The sequence below is a fragment of the Notamacropus eugenii genome, chromosome 1 (assembly GCF_028372415.1).
Source record: "Notamacropus eugenii isolate mMacEug1 chromosome 1, mMacEug1.pri_v2, whole genome shotgun sequence".
Lineage (NCBI taxonomy): Eukaryota > Metazoa > Chordata > Mammalia > Diprotodontia > Macropodidae > Notamacropus > Notamacropus eugenii.
The window spans coordinates 155,735,656-155,758,931 of record NC_092872.1 but is presented as its reverse complement, the minus strand read 5'-3'; the positions used below and the strand labels follow the sequence as shown (position 1 = coordinate 155,758,931).

General features: G+C 39.0%; 1 protein-coding gene across 2 annotated transcripts in view; it reads right to left on the bottom strand.

Moving 5' to 3' along the window:
* IGF1R (insulin like growth factor 1 receptor) overlaps window positions 1-20,439 on the bottom strand; it is a 394,443-nt gene extending 374,004 nt beyond the window's left edge. The window contains exons 1-2 of one of the 2 annotated variants that reach the window (XM_072617069.1): window positions 19,577-20,439; window positions 18,580-19,112 (exon numbers count right to left, since the gene is read on the bottom strand). In XM_072617069.1, coding sequence (XP_072473170.1) covers window positions 18,580-18,673 — 94 coding nt within the window. In that variant the 5' untranslated portion in view covers window positions 18,674-19,112; window positions 19,577-20,439. Of the gene's footprint in view, window positions 1-18,579 lie in introns of both variants that reach the window. The other variant, XM_072617064.1, reaches the window with a different exon arrangement.
* Between the last annotated feature and the right edge of the window lie 2,837 nt (window positions 20,440-23,276).

Here is a 23,276-nt window from a genome sequence, read left to right as displayed (position 1 = left end):
CACCAGGTGAGGATTCTGATTAGCAAAGTCTTTAAAATTAAGAGATTTAAAAAGTGAGGCAAGAATGGGGATAATAGAACAGGGACCACAGTTATATATTTCCATAACATCCTCCAGGATTCCTGATTCCAGGACCAAAGCAAGAGACTTTGCCAGCCCTGTAGGGTGCCTGAAAAATTCTAAGAGGTACAGAGCTTGGAACCTTATGTTTGTAAATCAAGGCTGTGAATTCTGAGCTGAGTATTTACCTTTTCTGAGATTTTTCAGGGAGTAGGTAAGTCCCTTAGAACCCATATGGAGGCTGAATCTATCTACCTATGGTTGCCAGAGAATGATTCTATTATCTGATTCCCACTTTTTATTTACATTACTTTTGTCTTTATTAGAAGTTTTAGCTATTGGATTGTTGACTCTCTCAGGGTTGATGTATATTGATGGAGACTTGGATCATAATTTGCACAAATCCCTACTTAAAACAACCACACTGAACCTAAGAAAAGTAGCAAAGGATTCCAGAGCCAAATAATTCAAACTTATTCAGATATTACAAGGAACACCTAAGCTATCCCAATCGTCACTACCTCTTTTCTCTCATTCTTGACATCTGTCAGAAGCAAGGTTCCATGAAGTAAGTATTCTAAGTTTGACCTTACAGGGCTAACATAATAATATATATGTATATAGATATATACAGATATATAATTATGACATCCTTAGGAATCCCCTTAATGCTCTGATATCAGTCCATTTTAAATAAACATTTATTAGGTGCCTACCATATAAAAAATCAAGATTTTTAAATGTAAGTCTCCAACTTCAGAAGCATCCCAGAGTTTCACTATCATCTCGATGCAGATATATCCAGTTTCAGTCTCTCTCCTGAGCTGCTCTCATCTTGTATCACCAGCTGCCTATTCAGTATTTTGAAGTTCATATCCTAGAGCTATCTCAAATTCACCAGGTCCAAAAAAGAACTCATATCTTTACCCCAAAACTCACTCCTCTACCAAATTTCTCTTTTCTGCTGAAGTGACTACCTTTCTTGTAGTCTCACAGGTTGGTGCTTCCTTGATCTCCCTCATCTCACATTAGCTGGCAAATCTTGCTATTTCTCCCTACTTACGCAGCCCCCAGCCTCGTTCAGGCCCTTACCACCTCTCAAATGAACTACCTTTATGACCTTCTAATGGGTCTTTCCTCTCTTCAATTCATCCTCCAATAGCTGCCAAAGTGATTTTCCTTAAGAGCAGATTCATGGCACTGTCATACTTAGGACATTCCTCAATCCCCCTATTGCCTTTAGGATAAAATTTTAATTCTTCTCTTTGGCTTTTAAAACCCTTCATGACCTATATACACATTCGTCCCCAAAAGAACAGATGGTCCTAGATAGTAGAAACTTGTTTCATTTTTTGTCTATGTATCCCAAGGACCTACCACAGGAAGCCCTTGATGAAAACTTGATTGATACGTATTACTCTAAAGAGGGGAAGGGTGTGTGACATGTTCACACGCATGATACAATCTAAGTATGTGATGGCAATAAAGTAAGACATAGGAGTAAAGGGGAAATCATGCTAAATTTGGAGTCAGAATCCTACACAGTACTACATTTACTTTTGTCACCTCACCTTCAGCTTCAATTGTAAAGTGAGAAGGCTGAGTTCAAATTCAGTCTCAGCTACTTACTAGCTGTGTGACCCTGGGCAAGGCACTTAACCCTGTTTGCCTTAGTTTCCTCATCTGTAAAATGAACTGGAGAAGAAAATGACAAACCATTCTGGTATCTCTGTCAAGAAAACCCCAAACGGGATCAAAAAAAAATCAGACACAATTGAAAAATAACAACAACAAAATTCTCCTAGGGTTGCTAGGAAGATCAAATGAGATAACTGTAAAGCACTTGGGCACAGTGCTTGGCACATAATAAGTGATATATAAATGTTGGCTATTATTATTAGTTACATGCCTCTGGGTCTCATTTTCTTCACCTCTAAAATGGAGATAATATTTGAATTACCTATCTCACTTGGTTGTTGTAGGTCAAGTCAGCTAAAACAGAGTTCATTCCTAACAAGGATTTTGATATAAAAATAGATTAAATATCCCTGGAAACAAAATTATTTGTGAAAAAAAAGTCTAAGGAAGCACGATCATAAATGTTCTAACACCAGCTATAAAGTGTCACCGTTATGTGTTTAGAGTTGGTTTATTTAGGATTCCAAAATTCTGGCCAATCTAACCTCAGGGAGCACACATAAAAACAATTCTAAAATATCTTCAAATATTACAATATGTAAATGGAAGATAAGCATTGCCATATTTTCCAAAACCAAATGAGTAGTTTCTTCTCCAATCGTATCTTAAAGGTACTCATAATGTCCTAAAGTCCAGTAAAAAAAAATATTAAAAATTTAACTAAACTATATAAGGGCATACTAGATAAATCAATTCAGAGGAGGGAGTACAATAAGTTGACTGGGACTAACTTTAGAAGTAGCCTTACATTTTCTTCATTACCACCAGACCTGACACACATAAAAATGTACAGCAATTTTTAGCCAGAACTCTAAGGACTTTGTCAGGAGGTAGCAGAGACTCAGAAGGGCCCTGGTACCTGTGCTGAGAAGAAGGCCTCAGGATGAAAACATGTGACTGTTCCCAGGGTAGGTAGAAATGTAAAGACATAAAGAAGCTGCTGGAAAGAGTGGTACAGTGGACGCAGAGCCCATGGAACACTCATGAGGGTCCTTGTGGGTGTCCCGGCTGAACAGAGTTCTTGGTTTATATTGTTCTAATATTCTCACACAACACATATGGGGACAAGTGATGATGAAGCACTGCCTTTTGTACTAGCAAGTGCAGCTTTTGGCGTCTTTGTTCTCTCAATAGGGTATAAGCATTCACAGAACCAGAACAGGACAGGAGAAAGAAAAACTGGTTTTGGAGTCAAAGGGTCCAAGTTCAAAACCTGTCTCTCTTATTTCTGCAAGCCTGGGCAAATCACTTAATTCTTCTGGGCCTCAGTTTCCTTTTCTGCAAAATAAAGGATAAATATTATTCAGAGAAAGAGACTGCTTTAATTTGTGTGTTTCTATACATAATGCCTAATACACAGTAAGTACTTTTAAAAGGTTTGCTGAATTGAATTGAGAGATCCATTGCTAGACTATAAGCATGGATTTCAAGAGATATGAGCCTTTCTGGACTAAGCAAAGACTGCTCTAGTGAAGATTTTTAAGAAAAACTCAAGCAAGGAGGTTCAGGAGCCCTTGACAGAGCACCCCACTCCAAAAAACCTACTATTGACAGATACATTTATCCAACTTAATGACTGTAAGCCTCAGAAGACAGGATGATCAAAGGTACAACAAGACTTGGGGAAGAAGCTGGCTAAGCCACAAAATCCTAGCAAAGCTGAAAGCCAGTTGTCATTCACAGGACTTAGGAGCCAGAAGGGACAATAGAAGTCATCAGAGTCCAACCCTCTCGTTTTACAAGTGATAAAATTAAGACACAGAAAAAACTTGCCCACAAACACAGAGTTCATGAAAGAGACAGGATTTCAAAACCCTGGTCCTCTCACTTCAAATTCATTATATTGGGTGATGCTGCCAAACAGGCAACCCAATTCACAAGCGCATCTGACCACCATATCTGGTCTGCAAACAGGACAGGAAAAGCAATATTATGGGAAGGCAGAAGAGAGTTGGGAAGAGTCTCTTGGATTAACTCAAAGACATAGCAGTCCTAGACACAGCTAACCTCAAGCTTTGGTTGGGGGTTGTGGCGAGATGCCTAGTCACTACCTGGTGGAATAAGCAGCACTTGGCCTATCTCAGTGGGCTGCTTAGACAATGTACTGTCTCCCCATTTAGACTCAGAAGTAGGTCTAAACTTGTTTTTCTTGACTCTACATGTTTGTTCCAGAGGTTTTATTTTCCTTGCTTTCTCAACTGGTATGGAGGGAAAGGAAGAGAGAAAATTCAGATCTAAAAATTAAATAAAACTCAATTTAAAAAAAGAACTGGGTCCAAGACCTTCCCCATGATTTTACCACAGTAGTAAGAATCTTAATTCCAAAGTCATCTGAGGAAAAGGCAACAAAGGTACCAAAATGAAGACAGAGGCCAGAAGGGTTTACTAGGCATCCATCCCACCTAGCGGCCTGAGACAGAGCATAAGAGGATATACTTATGGGAGTGAGAAAGAAACTCTAATAGAGAGGTCCTTTCAAATTCAGGGCCCTGCCTCTGATGGAGAAACTTCAGGAGGCAAAGGAAAGAGGGGAGAGAGAGAAGGGGGGGGGAGGGGGGGAAAAGAGAGGGAGAGGGAGAGAGAGAGAGAGAGAGAGAGAGAGAGAGAGAGAGAGAGAGAGAGAGAGAGAGAGAGAGAGAACAGGAGTTGCCTTCAGTCTTACAGCAAGAGATACGGATACAGATTCATCCTACCAGTCTGCCCTACAAAGATCTGCCAGTCCAATTGAAGACTTCAGACCCTGCAGATTCCCAAATCCTTCAAAAAGTAGGAGACATTTTAAAGTGCTAGGTAGTTCCCTCTCCCTCTTGCACAGATGGGAATGGTGAAGCAGGGTCACCTCTCCTCCAGGAGAAAAAAACAAGAGGCGAGATGAAATCGAGGTGGCTATGTCTTGTAGGCTTCAAGGCGGTACAGAGGTTCACAGCTCATACTGTTCACTGAGCAGAGAAGTTTCTTCTAGCATTCTCACTCATGCAAGTGTAGTGAATAAAAAGATTTTTTGCATCTGCAATTTGGCCAGGGCATTTAGGGATACCAGGAAGCAATGAGGCTCCTGGTGCAGAAATAATTTGGAAGAGGCAAATATTGGTAGCCTAGAGTCTGTGAGCAGGTAATGTGTTACTTGGAAAGATTAGAAAGAGAGATCAAGAGAGAGGATAAGAGCTTTGAAGGATGGGTGGTCATCACGGTTTTTCTTCCCTTTGCTTCTGCCCCCCTTGTAGCATATAGACGATGTTCCCAGGCAGAATTTCTGTTTCTCATAGAGCTCACGCCAGAAAGGGAAGCAAGCAAACTACGATGCAGGATTAAATCAGATTCAGCCTGTCGCTGCTCAGATGAACTGTACCAACTAAATTTGCTCCTATTTTTCATCCTGAGTCAGGGGTGATAGGCAGTTTTAGCTTGCGATGTCATACAAAAGGTGAATTAAATTAAAAAGATATCTCCTTCCCCTCACCTACTCTGCAGAGGAAGGGGACCACAGAAGTTGAATATGGCATATGGTGTATGAATATGGCAATAATGTCCAAAAAAATCAATATGTTGGTTAACTTTATCGAACAATTTCTCCTTCCTTTTAAAATTCTTTTTTTTTAAAATTTAATTAATTTATTTTTCAGTTTTCAACAATCACTTCCATCAGTTTTAAATTTTCTCCTCCTCCCTCCTCAAGAAGGCCAAAATTCTTTAATATAAGGGAGGAGTGATAAGGGGAAAGGACACAGTGAGCAAGGTAGGCTGTTCATGTCTTCATACAATCAGTGTCTGGCTTTTTTTTATAAACAATTTGGTGGTAATCCACTCCTGAAAAGCCCAATGACAAAGTGAAAGAGGACAGGAGATCTTGGGCTTTCCTTACTCCACCCCCTCCCCCAAAGCAGACCCATAAGAACTTGAGCTCTTAAAGAACTTACTCTTTTAATTTAACCACTAGGTGGCACATTGTTAAGGTGAAATGCTAAATATAAATTCTGGTCATTGATGAAAACTTGGGAATAAGTAGATTAGGGCCTGAGAAGGAAACTATAGGCATTTTAGGTACTTTCAAATTAGCAAGTAAACGAATTATGAAGCAAAACACAGGGACTACCTGTGGTTTAACGCAAAAAAATTAAAATCTCACATTGTATTTAAGCAAAACAGCTTATTCAACATTCTTCCAACCATCATTATTAAGTACCTACTATTAACAAAGTTGAGTCAAGATGTGGCATGGCACAGTAGTCAGAACTCACTTTGAGGTTAGGAAGACCTGGCTTCAAGTCCTGCTTGTGACACATACTAGCTATGTACCCCTCTCAGTCCCGCAGAAAATTCTTTAAGCATAAGCTACAGAGGAATTGCTAATATGTGTCAGAGAAAGTAGTTTTCACACTAGAGAATTCTTTTTACCCATAAAATCCCTGGTCTAGGGGATTGTACAGGATGGGGAACAAAGCACTATGGTAGGTGACAGAGAAGAAATAAAGATAATTAAGCCCAAGTTCCTCGCCACATAGAGCTTAAAATCTAGAAAGAAGATATAGCATACAAAAAGTTCCATTTTTTACCTTAGTTAAGTGATATCACTATTAAGCCAATACCTAGCCAGATCAAAGGACTGGGAAATGGACCCATATGTACAAAAATATTTAGAGCCATTCTTTTTGTGGTAGCAAATAACTGAAAACTAAGGAGGTTGCCTATCGATTAGAGAATGGTTAAACAAATTGTGGGATATGAATGCAATGGAATACTGTTGTGGCATAAGAAATGGCAGGAATTGAAAAGAAGCCTTGGAAGACTTGTATCAAATGATGCAAAGTGAAGTGAGCAGAACCAGGACAATTCATACAAAGACACTGTAAACAGGAAAAACTTGTAAGATTTCAGGTCTCTAATCAATGCACTCAATGGCTAATTAACAATGATTCCAGAGAGAAATGTTACTCATTTCCTGCAGAGAGGTGATAGACTCAATACCGAGAAGGAAACACACATTTTGGGGCATGACCAATGAGGGGGTTTGTTTGACCATGAATATTTATTATAAGGGTGTTGTTTTGCTTTCCGAGGAAAGGGGGAAGTAGGAGAAGAGAAAATAAATATTTTTTAACATAGGTAGCAAGATGGCACCATAGATAGAATGCTGGACATGTAGTCAGGAAGACCTGAATTCAAGTCCAGTATCAGGTAATCAATCACTAGCTTCTGTGTCCCTGGGCAAATCCCTGAGCTTCCCTTAGCCTTAGCTTCTTCATAAGTAAAATGGGAATAATAATAGCTTCTACCTCCCAGGGTGGTTGTAAAGATCAAAGATTTCTATTAAAAGCACTTTGCAAACCTTTAAGTATCATCTAACAATTAGCTATTATTATTATTCATTAAAAAGGAGGACTGAGCATTTGAAGAACATAAAAGAGGTACAAAGCATTATGCAATTTCAGTGAAAGTTAAGAATGGGGGGGGTATCATGGAACAAATACCATTTGAGATATTCAAAGGATTGGTAGGATTTCAAAAAGCAAAGACCAGGGGACAGCATTTTCTACTGTGGTCAAGGCATATAGATGAGATAGATGAGTGGTGGACATAACAAAGAGGTCAAACATCTACATAAGTAGATCACATGGCATATCCCACAACACAACCATCAAATATTGGTTCCCTGTAGCTGTAGTTCTATTTAGCACACAATGGGAAATAGAAAAAATCTAAGGGACCAAGTCTTATACTATGAAGTTTCCTGTGTATTATCATATTTGTACTTGTACAACCTTATGAGTTAAGCAGGGATCTGGAAGAGAGCTGGATGGGAGACCATCTCTAATCCAACTGCATTTTTCATCTTAAAATGGGAAAACTGAGGTTTTCAGAGCAAATCTTCAGAGAGATTAAGTGATTTGTCCAAGGTCCCACAGACTAACCCGAGACTAAAACCCTAATTTCTTGATTTTTTTAGTCTATACAATGAAACTACAAGTTGGGAAAATGAAATACTTAAATTTAGAAAACAATAACTTGCTAAATGTTAAAGTATGTGCCACTGACTTCATAAGAAGTGTAGAACAAGAGTTTCAAGAAGAGTTTAGGAAGCTTCCTGAAGGAGATGAGACTTAACTTAGCGTTTTAGAATTTGAGTACTCAGGGGAAATATATAGCCTAAACAAAGAAAGCAAGGCTGCATCTGGGAGACAATTATGCCAACCTTTACTAAAAAGAAGGGGATTAGACAAACATACATGCTCATAGAGACTATAAATCGCCTTTAAGATATTACCTGGCCCAGGCTCCTACTTTTAGGTAGGTAAGGTACTGTCATTGCCCAGTTTGATTACCTAGATGAGGCAAATGGGACTAGTGACAGGAATGCCTAGATAAGTACTGGTGATTAGTGGGAAATGAAGCTGAAAAAGTAGAATGAGTCCAGGTAGAGGGGTCTGGACTTGTCTGAACAGGAACCATGCAGGTTCTGGGACAGGGAAGGGTCATGATGAAAATAATGCTGTGGGAAGATGAGCTCGTCAGAGGTGTGCATGAAAGATTGGAGGCAAGAGTCAGTGAAGTCAGAAAGCTCAGCTAGCAAGCTAATGTGATAACCCAAACATGAGGTAATAAGGCACCGATGAGGACAATAGAAACAGAGGCTACCGCAAATCCAAAAGCTTTCAAATGAAGAAATGACAGCTCTTGGTGACACACAGATTGCAAATTCAATGACAGAATTTCTCAGGAAAAGTGATATTGTGGTTAAGAAAAAAAACATTTTTTTCAATCATAAAATTTTAAAAATCACAGAACAGTCAGTAGGAGTCTTACAGGTAACGGCCCAAATCCTACCCAAGGTAGAAATTTCATCTATAATTTACTCCAAGAAGTGGTTATCCATCTCCTTAAAGCTCTCAGTGACAAGAAACTCACTGCTACAGTGGAGGACATGGGTGGGGAGACAGGGGTGGAAGTACCCCATTTAAAATCAGTGGACCTTGGTTTGAATCCCAGCTCTGCCACTTAACTACCCCTGTGACCTTGTGCAAGTCAATTAACCTCTTTGGGCCCTAATTTCCTTATATGTAAAATGAAGAGTTTAACTAAGGGTCCTTGGTTTCCCTATGTGTCAAATGGCCTCTATGTTTACTCATTCCATTTTCAAACAAACACATTGTTATGGAGTTTTTCTAGTATTAATACAAAAACTGCCCACCCCCACCTCATTTTCACCCATGTGCCCAAGTTCTGCCATCCAGGGCCAAGCACAGCATATTTAATTCCTCTTCTCTAGGACAACCCTACGGATATTTTAAGACAGTTATCATATATCTCTTCCAACTCTTGTCAAGTTGTATATTCTCCAGACTTAACATTCCCAATTCCATCAAACCATCATTATATGGCATGATTTTAAGTGCCCTTGGAGTCCTGGCCATCCTCCTATCATCCTTCAGTTCTCAAATTTAGTACCCATCAAATTACTAAGGATGAAAAAGAGATAGAGAAATGGTATTGGTCATGAAAAAATAAAGAAAAGAGGAGGGAAAGAAGGAAGTAGGAAGGAAGGGAAAGAGAGAGAAAGGAAAAAGAAAAAAAACACATTAATACACTGGGAGAATTGTGAATTGGTCCAACCATTCTAAAATTATACAAAGGAAATAATCAAATCAACCCTTTGATACCATACAATATCCCCAAGGAGGTTTAAAAAATAACAAAATTTCAAAATCCAATACATGCAAAAATATTTATAGCAGCATTTTTTATAATAGAAAAAATTTTTAAAGTGTATGCCCATCAATTGAATGAATAATATATGAGTATAACAGAAAAATGTTTTAGGATAAGATAGTCAAAACGCGCCATTTTACAGATGGAGAAACTAAAGCCCAAGAGACAAAAAGACATTTGTTCATGTCACAAGGAGTAACGAGCAGAGGAAGATTCTGAACTCAGTTACTAAAAATCTATTTCTTTGTCTCTTCTACACCCCAAGCACTGGGACTTCAGGAAATCATCTATAACATTTACTTTAAGTTTACTCTTTCTGGGTTTTATGAGAACCTATACTGATAGGGAAAAGTACCAGTCATATCAGTTTTCTATTTATCACAGCACCATAGGGGAGAGTCTGGAGGAGAAGGAGCAGAACCTGGGTGGCCATGATAAACGTAGACTCAGCCAATGAAACTTTTGTGATTCAGATAGAGCTTTGCATCTAATGATTTTGAGAAACATTTGCAAGGCTGGTGCTAGGGCCCTGAATGCTCCTGCCATTTTTCCTGTCTGAATTTCACCTGCAAGCTTTCTACCTATTTCTCACTGTATCTTGTTCATGTGCCACCTTGGATTCTTAAACCTTCAGCAAAACTTCCCACGTAAACTCACCCATTACTCAGCAACTATAACTTGCATTATTTGAAGCTCTTTATTGAAATGAGTGTAGCTAAAAGAGTTTCCCTTGCTTACTTGATCTCCTTCCAATAATTCACAGAACAAAATACTAAGAGCATTCTAAATAAAATGAAACATTTAAAACAGCCCAGTAAAATGTTTAAATGTTTTATTATAAAATTGTGTTTTTGAAAGCTGAACAACATGCCTAAACTTCAATATTTCAAGGATCAACAATTTCATCAGCGTGGGTGATCCCAGCACCAATGCATGGGGCTTTGCTGCCTCGGCAGAAGGTCTTCATGGACTGAAGTGTCTGAGAGTTTTCATCACTCGGCCGCCAACCCTCCAGTGATTCTCTCTACATTTTGTTAGGTTTCTCAGGAGGCAAAGTTATAGTTTGTAGCTAGGCCCGTACTCAAAGGCCTTTCCAACTTGGTAGTTAGGACTTTCTAGAGAAGGCAGCCCACAGACATGAGACTTCAAGAACCCAGGGTCACCTCCATGATATGATCGGGCACTCAAAAAGGACTTGAGTGAAGAAGTGATTTAGTCAGTCTTAAATAATTTAAAAGCCAAGTTATGTGGCTTTAGTTACAAAGCTAACATAGTTCTTAAATCATCATCTAAAAAATTTTAATAAATTAATAAATTATAATAATTAATAATTAATACATTTTAAATGGTCAACTTCTACTCAAGTCCTACATCAAGGTCTCAACATGGTGTAGTAGGAAAGATGAAATGAACCTGGAGGCAGGAGAGATCTGTTTTTTAATTTCCATGCCTCTCTATACTCTCCAACACACATTCACTTGCTTAAAGACTATTGCACAAAGACAAAATGAGACAATATATGTCAATTGTTTTGTACATCCTTAAGAACTACATAAATGTCAGTTATTATTGTTATCATCAATATTATGATGGTGTCATGACAGTGACCTTGGGTTCTCCAAATTTATGTCAACAAAGCAAATACTCCGGTCTTAACAAAATAGAAAAGCTTTAAGAATGGACCTGACAGTTAAGTTTTTCATCCTTGGACCAGGCTAACAAAATTCAAGGACTAGCTTTTCACTATGGTTGGACCAAGAGCATGATCATCATTGAAAGAAGTTCCTACACAGACAGAGAAAACACAAATCCTTTTAAGTACCAAAGTCATGTTGCAAACAGAACAGCAACATCAGAATAGGAAAACTTCCATTTGAAAACTGCTAGACTTGGCCTTTGATGGACATACCTTGAGTTCAACAAATGCACTTAATGCATAACTTACTCATTAATTTATTATCTATTTGTATTATTTTGGGGATGGCAGATTGGAAAGAAATGATGTCCACGCTTTGATCAAGAAAATAGAGTGCTTGACATTTACCCCTGAATTGTAAACCCCAAAGAAATTTTAACTTTTCACACCTTAAAAAATAAGTTTTTGGAATAGTCATTTTCCCTAAAATATCTGAATCTATAAAGGCAAAAAATGGAGATCACATATGACAAATATACTATTTTAGGAAAACAGAACTGTCTTTACAGTATGTAATGACACCAATAACAGGTTTGCACAAGATAACATATTCCTTGGCCAGGCACAGAAATATTTCAATAAAAAAGTATGTGCTTCACTGCCATCACATGGGAGATGAAGTCACTGTATTCAATTGGACTTGTGCAGAAACAAGCATCTTAAGCAACAAAAGAGCTATCACTAGCATTAAAAGTTGCAAAGGAAAACAAAAGGGAAAGACTTTAAAACTTCTTTCCCTCATTATTCACATTTTTCAACCACAAGTAACAGTAACTATGATACACAAACTATACAAGTTATTTCAATAGCATGTATTCATCCCATAATGTAAACAAAGAATACTTTCTCCTGAATCTTAGCAAATATGAATACCAATTGACAAATATTAGAAGGTCCTAGTTGGTCAGACCAGACAAAAATATATAATTTGCTAACAAGTTTATGACTTTCTTGTTTTTAATAAATTAAATTATTTGGTATCATTCTTGATTCAGTTCTCTAAAACTTCCCACAAAAGAGTCTTACAACAACACAAAACATTTTTAAAAACATAATAAAGAATTAGTTTATTTGGGAAGGAGAATGAAGAGAAAATTTTCCCAAAGAGAAATTCAAACTTGTCATTAGAAAGTATAAAACTGCTCGACTTAGTGCTTACGTGCATGCATGGCACATGTAGTTTCCTCTGACAATGAAAAAGATCACCCTCAGAATTTGAGCCCTTAATGATCCAGTCCCAAGCAGGAAAGACTATAAGCATATTTCTTTGAGCCAAAAGCTATTATTTTTAATTAAGATAAATCACTTGATGAAAGAGAATTCTCTAACAATATGCTTTTACTGCTATAACCTCTTTATGTCCTTTGTTTACTCAATATTTTAGGTAAAATGTATGCCTTGCTTCAAAGATGCCATTTCAACAATAAGGAAAAATTGGGAACAAGTCTGTTCTCTAACAGATCTTGAGGGATCTTATACTTATTAAGGTTTAATCTACCCAAATGTTACTTGTTAAAAGTATGTTCAAAACAAGTTAACATGTCTAAATGCCACAAGGTTTAACTGCTAAAGAGGGTTTTCTCTTCTTTTCAGAGTTTTTATGGGGCTTACATTTCCACAAACAATTGTAATTCTTCATTTGTAATTATAATATTATTCCACATTGTAATTCTTCATTTTATTATGGGTGCTTCTGCACCCATAATATTTGCATGTTACATGGCCGATTTGGAAAAGGGTTCAGAGAAATCTTTCTTGTCTTCAAAGTTTGTTTCGGAATTTTCCTTTAGAATGTTTCAGACACAGAATTCAAGCAACTACAATCTGAGAATGTGAGTGTGTGTTTGAGTGTGAGTGTGTATTATATATTTAGTACAATTGAAATGAGTTCATCTCTTGAACTCAGAAAGCACCTGTTATGACTTGGCTAAGAAAAACAGTATCAAAGCAAGCTGGCTCAACAGTACACATGCCTCTTCTATGAACTATGGGTTTTTTTTTAATGTTTTGAAAACAAAACAAGGAAAAGATCTGCACTTAAAGAAAAGCTAGCTGCCCATACATTTTAAGATTTTACATTGGAGATTTCATTAATGTAACTTTGCCTTTCATGATGTCATTCTCATCCTTCAAATTATTTTAAATGCTGACTTATTCAAAATGTGCTATACACAACCATACAATTTACTAGATCTCCTGAGTAATTCCAGAAAACCAAGCAATATTTAAGATCAGAAAACATCTGAAAATTGCCCCATCTTTCTTACAGTTCCCACATATTATGAAATATTCACGTAAGTACCTGTGACTCCTAGGGTTCTGGCAAAAGATAAGCCATACCACTACAATTTTTTAAATTTTTCATCATAATTGTCAAAACCAAGTAACAAAATAACTGTTTCTGACCTAGATCAGTAAATGTTTTCATGTCTGCCATGACCTGCAGTAAGGCTCCAAAATGAGGGAAAATATGAATAAGGTATAAAGTATGTAAGCATATGCATTCAGTACATTAAAGTTTTCTCTTTGCTTCTAGACTTGAAAATATTAAAGAGAAAAACCTTTAAAACATTTAAAATACACTGTTCATAAATGGTTTGTGAGAAATGCATAAATGTATCCTGTTCTAGTTTAAAACCCACCAAGTATTTTGGAAAATACTTGATATTTTTATTCAAGTAGCTTCATTACATGCAAGAGCTCATAAAGTACTTTACCACATATATTATATTCTTACAAAACCAATGAAGCAGGATAAAAGAAAAATTGTTGTCCCTGAAGCACCTGTCTTGGCAATTGCAAATTATGCTGCAACAAGTGAAAATGATACAGTTGATTTTCACTTACTATATTGATCTTGCAACAGTAGGAAGACAAGGAAACGTTTTTATCACTGATCAAACAGAAAGTCAAAGATCAAAAGCAAATATATACAATATAAATGATTATCCCTATATATGTTTCAAAACAACTGTCCCCCTTAAATTTGGTAGAAAACCCTAGTAATAGCAATTGATGTCAAAGCATCTCACTATGATTTTAATAGCTGAAGCTTCCAAATCACTCATTTGACTATTTGAGACTTGATCTTTGCATTAAATCTAACCTCAATTTTGCTTCCTGAGTATATTTCAAAAGGTACAATTTTAAACAACCAAATAAGAACTGGATTAAGTGAGACAACTAAAGACAAGATTTTTCCTTTTCCATGTTCTTTCTTGTAATCTGTACCACCAGTTTCGGGGGTTACAGTTCAAAGGGGTAACAGAAATTTCTTACATTACTGTCTCAAAACATTTTTTTAAAAGTAGTAATAAAAATCAATCTTATCTTTTAACCCAAATTAGATTTCCCTAGCAAGATGGTATTATTTCAAAGCAAGCTATTTTACGTAACAAATTTAACTTTCATTAAGTTGCTGGATAAAAAAAAGCAAAAGCTCTAATCTTGAACTGACCATTCTCTTTGTCCCCTATCTGAACTCTAATGCATACAAGAATCAATGTCTATTTCTCTGCAGGTGCCTTTTCCTCTGAATGCCCTAAGTTCAATCATCAGTTTAAGTTTTTTTGTTGTTTTTGAAATAGAAGTTCTCAGACTCTAAAATCACAGTAATGAGAGGGATTGGTTAAAATTATCAAGCAAATTTACCCAGTTGGTTTTTGTAACTTCTGGGTTCAAGAGGCATTCTTTTAAACTTCAACATATTTCTCAAGGCTCTTTTGAGAACTCAAACATATGACATTTTAAACTTCAAATAATGACCTATGCTCAACTCCTCCTCAAAATATTGTTTGCTTGCTATTTCCTCCTTGGAAGCCCAAAATCTTCTATTTGAGATTTTTTCTTTAAATGTTTTACTCCAAGTTACTTCTAAGCATACCTAAAACAGCAACCCATTTAAACATCTAAATTTCTTATATCTAGTTTTCTTCAGCAATAAAATTTTGAGGGAAAAGATATAAGAAGCTTAGTGCAAATGAGGGAAAATATGTATATCACATTAGGCCTCCTTATTTAAAAAGAGTACAGTAACCACCACCATACCCCGCCCCAAATCACAACACACAGCAACTTGCCTGTTATTGTAATACTTAAACCTTAACAAGTTACAAGGCCTGCTTACGGGAGGGTATAAAATACTCAAACATTATTTCCATTAGGCTTTATCTGTTTTGAGACCTTCTTTATCCTTCTAAATTAAGAAATGTTTACATTATTACAGTCACATACTTTATCCTTAAGCATTCCTTCTTTTCCGAGTACCTTAACACAATACTTGCAACTCAGTACAAGTACCCAAATCTTTACCCCACAGATCAAAGATAACAGCTAAAATATTAGTCTCTGATACAACTTTTTAACCTTACTATTATGGTGAAGATTGATAACTTGGCTTTAAATTCATTTACACATCTCTTCAAAAGATTTTAAAGTATTTTCATACCTATTCCTTAAGTCTCGAAATCTTACTGTGCAGTAGGGAAAAGAAGGTATTTAAATTCTGTTTTACAATCGGGATTTGAGGCAACTTTTGCCTATTTGTCAACCTGAAAATTACCAACCATTTTTAATGGGTCCTTGGGAAATACTTGATCTTTCCCTATAATACTTTCTTGTCACTGAAACACAAGCAACATATGTGAAATATTACTCTTTTTTTTTGTCTATGCATTATCTCCCAGGACAAAACATTTTATAAATAAGCATTCCTAGAAAAGTCATATTTTTTACCTAAACAAGAAAAAATAACATCTGACTTTTCAGGAAATAATAGCATACAGGTCCAAGACTGGCCATCAAAAACTGGAGAAACTATACAGCTCTATTATATGCCATGTTCAAATTTAAAATACCTGTGTGTTCTGTGACAGATTCACTCTTTAAACTCTGAGAACCTTCTCTATATTCAAAATAAAATCTAAAATTCTGGGCAACAGAGGGAATGAAAACCTCTCTCTAATCTGGTGATCTGAAACTTTGGAAAACAAGTTGTTTTGTTTTAATTAGGGTTACAGCAGGTTCCAATTTGATCATACGACCTCCAAATATTTGTCTAGTAAATATTTTAATTCTGTAAAGATTTTCTCCTATTATTAAGGTATGCTCATTTTTTACAATTAAGAATGTTTACTCTCCTTATATTTTATTTTTAATTACCGCCGTACCTGATTCTACTCTTCCACCCCCCATTCAAGAGATCTAGGTAAAAGGTTTAAGAGCCAAAACTCGGTTCCTATGTGCAAGGAGTTAACTGGCACCAGCTGTATACACTCAAGTATTACACACAAGATCCTCTGGACCTGTCATCCCTATTTCTACTACTTAGCTTAAACTTTTCAACGTGTCCGAAAAACATCCGCCATCTCAAATTTACTATAATGCCACCGGGTGCTTTTTGCTTTTTTAAAGGAATCCCCGCCCCTAATTTTCCCCAGAAGTGCAACGAAACTCTCATTCCCTTCTCCCCCATCCACCCAGACAAGACCAAAACAAAGTCTATCAGATTACAAGTGATAGCATTTGTAGAAATATATTGCTTATTAACGATGTGCCAAGAAAGTGCTACAAATAATAATGGGGGAGGGGGGGGAAGAGAAGAGAACTGGTTCAAAACAAACACAGGGAGGGCGCGCTCTGAGGTTTAAACCCACTCACACACGTTGTCCTACTTTTTAAGTAGCACTAAGCAGGGTGTCTGTGCACTTCTCAATGTTGAGACACAGATTTCGCATGCACGTGTGTAACGTGCATCTACACACCCACAAATATACACACCCAGCATTCGCATTCTCCCTCTCCACCTTTCTAACCCCTCCACCTAGAGAAAAAAAAAAAAGAGGGAGGGGAGGCAGAGTGGAGAGGTCCTGAGGCCCGCATGGGAAGGCTCCGGCTCCAGCAGCGGGGCTCGGGGAAACCCCACGCCAGAAGGCGCTAGCTCGTGGGCCCCAGGTCACGGCGTGGATCGGTCTTTCCCGCAGCGCTGCGCTGGGCCCCGCCACTTCCTCGGGCACCGACAGGGGCGGGGGAGGGAGGAGGAGGCCGGGGGAAGGGGAGCATGGAACGACGCAGAAAAACAATTCCATCTTAGAGACGCCGACAACAAGAGCAGAGCTTTTCTGCAATTGTGGGCAACAAAGGCAGATTCCGGGAAAGCAAACGCTGGATTAAGGGGGGAGGGAGGGTGGGCAGACAGAAGGAGGATTATATAATATTTTTAATAAAAGAAGTCTAAATATCGTCCGAGGATGGGGGGGGCACCTATTTGTGGGATTAAACACAGAGGGAGACCACGTTTTCACAACGCATCCGGGGAAAACCCACCCACCTCCCAAACTCCCTCCTCCTCCTTCCCCCTCAGAAAAAAAAAAAAGGATGTTTTGAAACGTGTCCTGGAGCTGCAGCACAGTATTTCTAGGGCAGATCGTTCAAGTGTTCTAACTTCTCTTTTTCTGATACTATTCAAAAGGTTTGTTACATTTCAGGACTCTTTCCCAACTCCTCCACCACCCCAAGGCCATCCAGCAACGCCTCCCCCCCCCCCCCCCAGCCTCCAGGCACCCCGCCTGCTGCCACTTAATACACAGAGGAAGATTGTGGCCCTTTCCCATTTGCACTGCCTAACTCACCAAGGGGGTTTATCTTGATTAAGTAGGGAGGGATGTGTGTCTGTGGGGAAACCTTCGGTTCCGGGGTAACTGTCAGTGCATAAGGGTCCCCTAAGAAAGGAAACTCCCCCCTTGCAAAGCGGTCCCAAATGAAATGTAACCAACCACAACAAACAGGCTGGCACACTGCTTCAGTGTGGTTCCCGGGAAGAGAGTATTGCTTTTTAATCAAATGGCTTGGAAAAACACGAAGCTCCCGGCCTCCTCCAAATGTCCGTTCCCCCCACCCGCCAGACAACTGGGGGGTAGGAGGGGGTAGCTTTGGTCTTTGCCGGAGAGCAGGTACTTGTGGAAAAGAAAAGTGGCCTTTGACTGTTGTTTACAATCCCCTGGGTACAAGTTCGAACCTTCCAAGAATGGGAACTTTTAGCAAAGCTAAGCAGACAAACTTGATACAAATGTTAATTACCAAATTGAGTCGAGTGAGTGTCTGGGTTTTGTTTTGGAGAAAGAAACAAAAAGTAAAGCTATTTCACTTAGATGAAAGCGCTTAACCTTGGTGGGGGTGGGGGCAAGCCACCGTCTCCCCCCCACTCAACTTGCTCCTCCCTTCCCCAACTTCATAGACCCCCCCCCCACATACACAGAACCAAATTAAGCTAAAAAAGAGACCAGCCTTGAACTCTAAATTCTAAATAGACTTGAAGATGCAAATTCTTGAACAGAAAAATAGGACAGCGGCCCCTTAAACTAAAAGTTACCGCAGTGCAAGACATACTTCACAGTAGAAACACTGATGAGAGAGATACTCACTTTCTCCATTTGTTGGCCAAAGGCAAAGTGTAGAAAAGAGAAACAGAAGCCCCCAAAGTGAGGTCGGGGACCCTCTTCCGGCGCCAGACTTCATTCCTTTTATTTAGGACGAAATTCCCCTTTCTCCAAAAAAAAAGGGGGAAAGGGGGGAGTCCGAAACTCACACTGCCGCCCCCACACCCCTTCCAGAAACAAGGGAGAAAAAAAAACAATAATCCAGATGAGAAACAGATCCTTCGAAAATTGCAATTTTTTAAAAAATGATTTCTTTCCTCGTGGTGAGTCGATGGGTTGTCGATGCTGTGGCTGTCGAAGCTGACACACACACTCCCCAAACAACGCTATTTTGATGCTTTAGATATGTAGGTATTTGTGGTGTTTGCTACAGAAAAGGTAACAAACCCCCCTCAGCGCTGGCTGCAGTGATACAATGGACACAGAAGTAGCAAACATGAAGCACATTGAGACTGGCAGTCTGCATCTTCAACCTCCATTTTCAAACACACACACAGAAAGGCAGTAGGGGAAAAAAACTGCAAAGAAAGGGAAAAAAAAAATCCAAATCAATCCTTGCAAGGAAAAACAAGCCCAACCAAAAATAGAGGGAAAGGCTTCCAAACGCCGCAAAGTATCCACGTCGGAACGATGCGACGCAGTTTTAAATATCCCCCAAAGTCCAGGTTGCTGGAGAGGCTGAAAATGGGTAAAAATGCGGAATAAAAATGAATGAAGAGGCTTCCCCCTCCTCCTCCTCTCCTCTCCCTCCTCCTCTCTCACTGCTGCTGCTGCTACAGGCGCCTTCCAAAAAATCCAGGACACACACAAAGCCCCAGCAGCAACACTTAAGCTGTTCAGCACTCCTGCTGCTCCGGGGCTGGGGCTCCGCGTTGCATCCCCTCTCGCGGCGACTGCTTTCCCATAGCAAACGTTTGTAATTCCCTTTTTGCACACACGCACACCCCCCCACACACACAAACACACACACACCGCCCCCCACCTTCCTCTCTCCGGAACGTAGGGGGGGGATCCGGTTTGCTGAAGGTCAAAGCCGAAGAGGTGTTGCAAGGGTTTGTAATTCCTCTGGAAAGGGGTGTGGAAGGAGAAAGGTGGGGAGAGAAACGAGCGGGATAAGAGGGTCTGGCAAGGATTTGACTAAATTGCTGTTGCAAAGGGGCAGTTTGCTCGCAGCTTCGCTCTCCCTCTCTCTCTAGTTCGCCTGGTGCGCTCCTCTGCTTGCCTTTTTTTTTTTTTTTTTTTTTTTTTTTTTTTTGCTCAGCGGAGTTAATGCTGGTAAACAAGAGCCTCAGCTTCGCTTTGCCGCTGCTGCTGCTGCTGCTGCTGCTGCTGCCGCTGCTGCTGCTGCCGCCGCCGCTGCTGCTGCTGCCACACACTGGGGGCTCGCGCACGCGCTCCCGGAGGCACGCACGCACACACACTCACTCACACACACACACACACACACACACACACACACACACTAGCAGCAGCAGCAGCAGCGCGCGGCGGGCCCCAGCCCAGACAGGCGCGCGCCAAAAGCAGGAGCCTGGGATTCCCGGGAACGTTCGGAACGGAGCCGCAGCGTGAGCCCGTAGTCTGCAAAAAGCTGACTCCACACGCACCCCTTCTCTTCCGTCCCCTCCCCCTCGCCCCCACCCTAATACAGACGCACGCACACACCCTCCCCTCCGACTTGCTTCCAAAAACAATGCCCCTAGCTTCGCGTCTCACCGAGATGGAAGAGATATATGTTATGTATCCGTATAGAATTGGTATTTGTATGTATTTTTGTCCGTACGGAGGAAAGGGTAGAAAATTGAGAGGTCTCTAAAAAAAAAAAAACAACTGGAAAGCGCATTCACCCCCCATTTCTTGAAAAGCTTCATTGTTTCTTGCAGCTGTTGCAAAAAAAAATGCATGCCGCATTTTTTCGCAGCATGCTTTAAGAACTCAACGTGAAGGGAGGGGGTGAGTGGTGAACTACACCTTGGCAAAGAAGGAAAGCCCCGCAGTCTTACCCTGGCTCTCCTTTAAGACATTTTTGAGGGACGGATGGAAATGTTATGGTTTTAGGAAGCCAGAGTTTCGAGTCCTAACGGTGGAGGAGTGCGCAGACGGGGGCGGGGGGCCGCCGAAGGGGGGAGTTCCGAGCCGAGGATGTGAAGAACTGCCGCCTTGCCCAAGAGACAAGAAGGGGGTGGAAAGAGCCCAGAAAGGCAGCAGAGACCTCCACCTACGCCCAAGGGAGTCGTTTCCACGTCGGCCGCTAGAGGGCATTGGAAGGCGCCAGGAAATTGTTTGCAGCCCCAATAACATTGCCTTCAGGGAGAGGAAACGCGGTGGCCGTGATGAAAGCAAGATTTTCAAAATAGCCGCTGACCGTGTCCATCCCCCAATGCCTCTCGGAACCCAAGGCAACGAATCTAAAGCTCGGGCGTGTTTACTGTATAAGCAGCTTTGTCCCCGCATTCTGGGACCACCGCGCGGGGATGCTGGGGGGGCGGGGATGAGTTGAGAGATGCAACTGTTTCCATTGCTTGTGATCTTTACTGGAGATAGTGGAGGAGGCTACTTTGTATTTATTTGGGATTCTGTAACTCTTTACGGGAAGATTTACCTTTCTACCGGGCTCTTTTACCAGCCAGTATCAATCTGTGGTATTAGCATGGGGCAGTACTGAGGTTTATTGACCAGTTTTCTTTGATCTGATTGCACACACTGATAAAAGGTTGCTTTGCTTTGTCCCCCTTCTGGTTCTTAGAACACTGAATCTGAGTTTGGAATCCACTGTATAAACTGATTTTCGCCTGTTCTGGTTCCTTCTTGGCAAATCTCCTTCCTTTTCAAAACCTACTAATCCCTCTTTCCTTCCATGCCCTTCAAGATAATCAATTTTCTAATTTGTACATGCCACCTAAATGACATGGAAACCAAATCCAACCCATACGATTGTCATCTACCATTTTAAACAGCCTTGTTGACTGCTAACCAGAGGGTATTTCACAGAGGCTGGTCAGAACAGGAGGGCTGTCAGCAAAGGAATGAATTCGTGACAAATACCTGAAACTAGTAACAACTCAGGCAGGAGAGGTGAGCTCTAAATTCATGGATTGATTAATATGGAATCTGTGCTTTGGAAGTTGTTTGGGTTTCATGATTCAGACTAATTGATATCAATAATAAATTTTAAAAAGTAGATTGCATAAAACTAAAAAAAATCACAGATATCTATAGTCAAAAAGAAATGATTTATCTCATAAACAGTAGTGTTCTCTGATAATAATAGGGAAGATCAGTCTACCAAAAAAGACTTATTTAAAATAAATTATATTTCTTTTATCATTATTTTATATATCATTATATCATGTATCATTCTAGAAGATTCAGGAAATGTCATTATTACAGTGGTCCTACATTTATAAGTGATGAAAATTTAATGCCTAAGTGCAAAACAAAAAGCTCTTGAAAATAAAATGTTATATCTTTTCAGATGTTGATTTTCTGTATTCTTTCCATCTTGGAAAATGAGTTAAATTCATTAGTAAATTTTACAAAAGAGAAATCAGCCTTTTCCTCTTTAGTTGTTATTTCTTTAAAAAGTACTAATTTGAAATTGTTTAACTAATGAAAGAGAGATGATTATTTTTGTAGATTCCTAGCTTTCAGCAAAGAATAAAACACTTGGAAATCTTTAAAAGATTTCTAAAATTCACATTTATTTCAAAATGAGGAATTGAGCATGAGTAACTAAAATAAATTGTACAATTTTTAAATTGTGTACTTAGAGAGTTTGCCTATCATTTTATTTTTACTTATTTAAGAAATATTAAATTGAATAATAAATGAACAATTTTATGTCCTAATTATATTTTTTCAGAGATGTTTTTTTCTTTTAGAAATAAACTAAGAAAGAAAGTCTAATATTTAGAACTTGCAAGTTAAAGTTGCTAAACAAAAATGTAATTTTTTCTTAATGCTGTGGAACAAATATTTGCCATGCAAATTAGCTTTTTGTGGTCATCTCTAGTGACCAGCAGAATGTGGAACAGCCAAAGAAGTGTATAAAAATTAAGGTTTTTCAATAAAAAAATTTATTTTAAAGTTTTTTTAAGTACCTGTGTGTCTTTTAAAAATGAAAAATCAGCAAGATGTAAAGTTATTTTACCCACTGAGATCATTTGTTGTTTCTGACATTTTTGGAAGGGGAATTTAAAATAGGTTTGTCATTAGAATGAAACTTGGTTGTATGGACAAAAACCTAATGTGCAGCTTTCTTTATTGGTCACACATGAAATACCCAAGTGAGATCACTATTTAAGAAGTAGGAAAACAATTCATGTCAGAAGAAATCATTCTGTGTTGTTTGTTTTTCATGCACCCTTTGCAGCAACTCCCTCACAGTTAAAATAGTAACATATAACATCTTGTTTGTTAGTATTTTATCAAGTGCCTCTACAATTTATTTTGGAAGGGTAGTATGTCCCTGTTTGCTTTTTATAAAACTGGTTGCCTTAATGCTTAATAAATCTCTCAGACCACAACCAGGTAATCTATACAAAGTGAAAATGGAGTAAGATGCATCCAAAGGATGAAAAGTCAAAACAAGATAAGTTCCTTTAAACTAAACCTCCCCCTCTTCAAACATCAACCCTCCAGACTCTTAGCTATGCATACATCAAACATCCACCAACTGTTCGAGC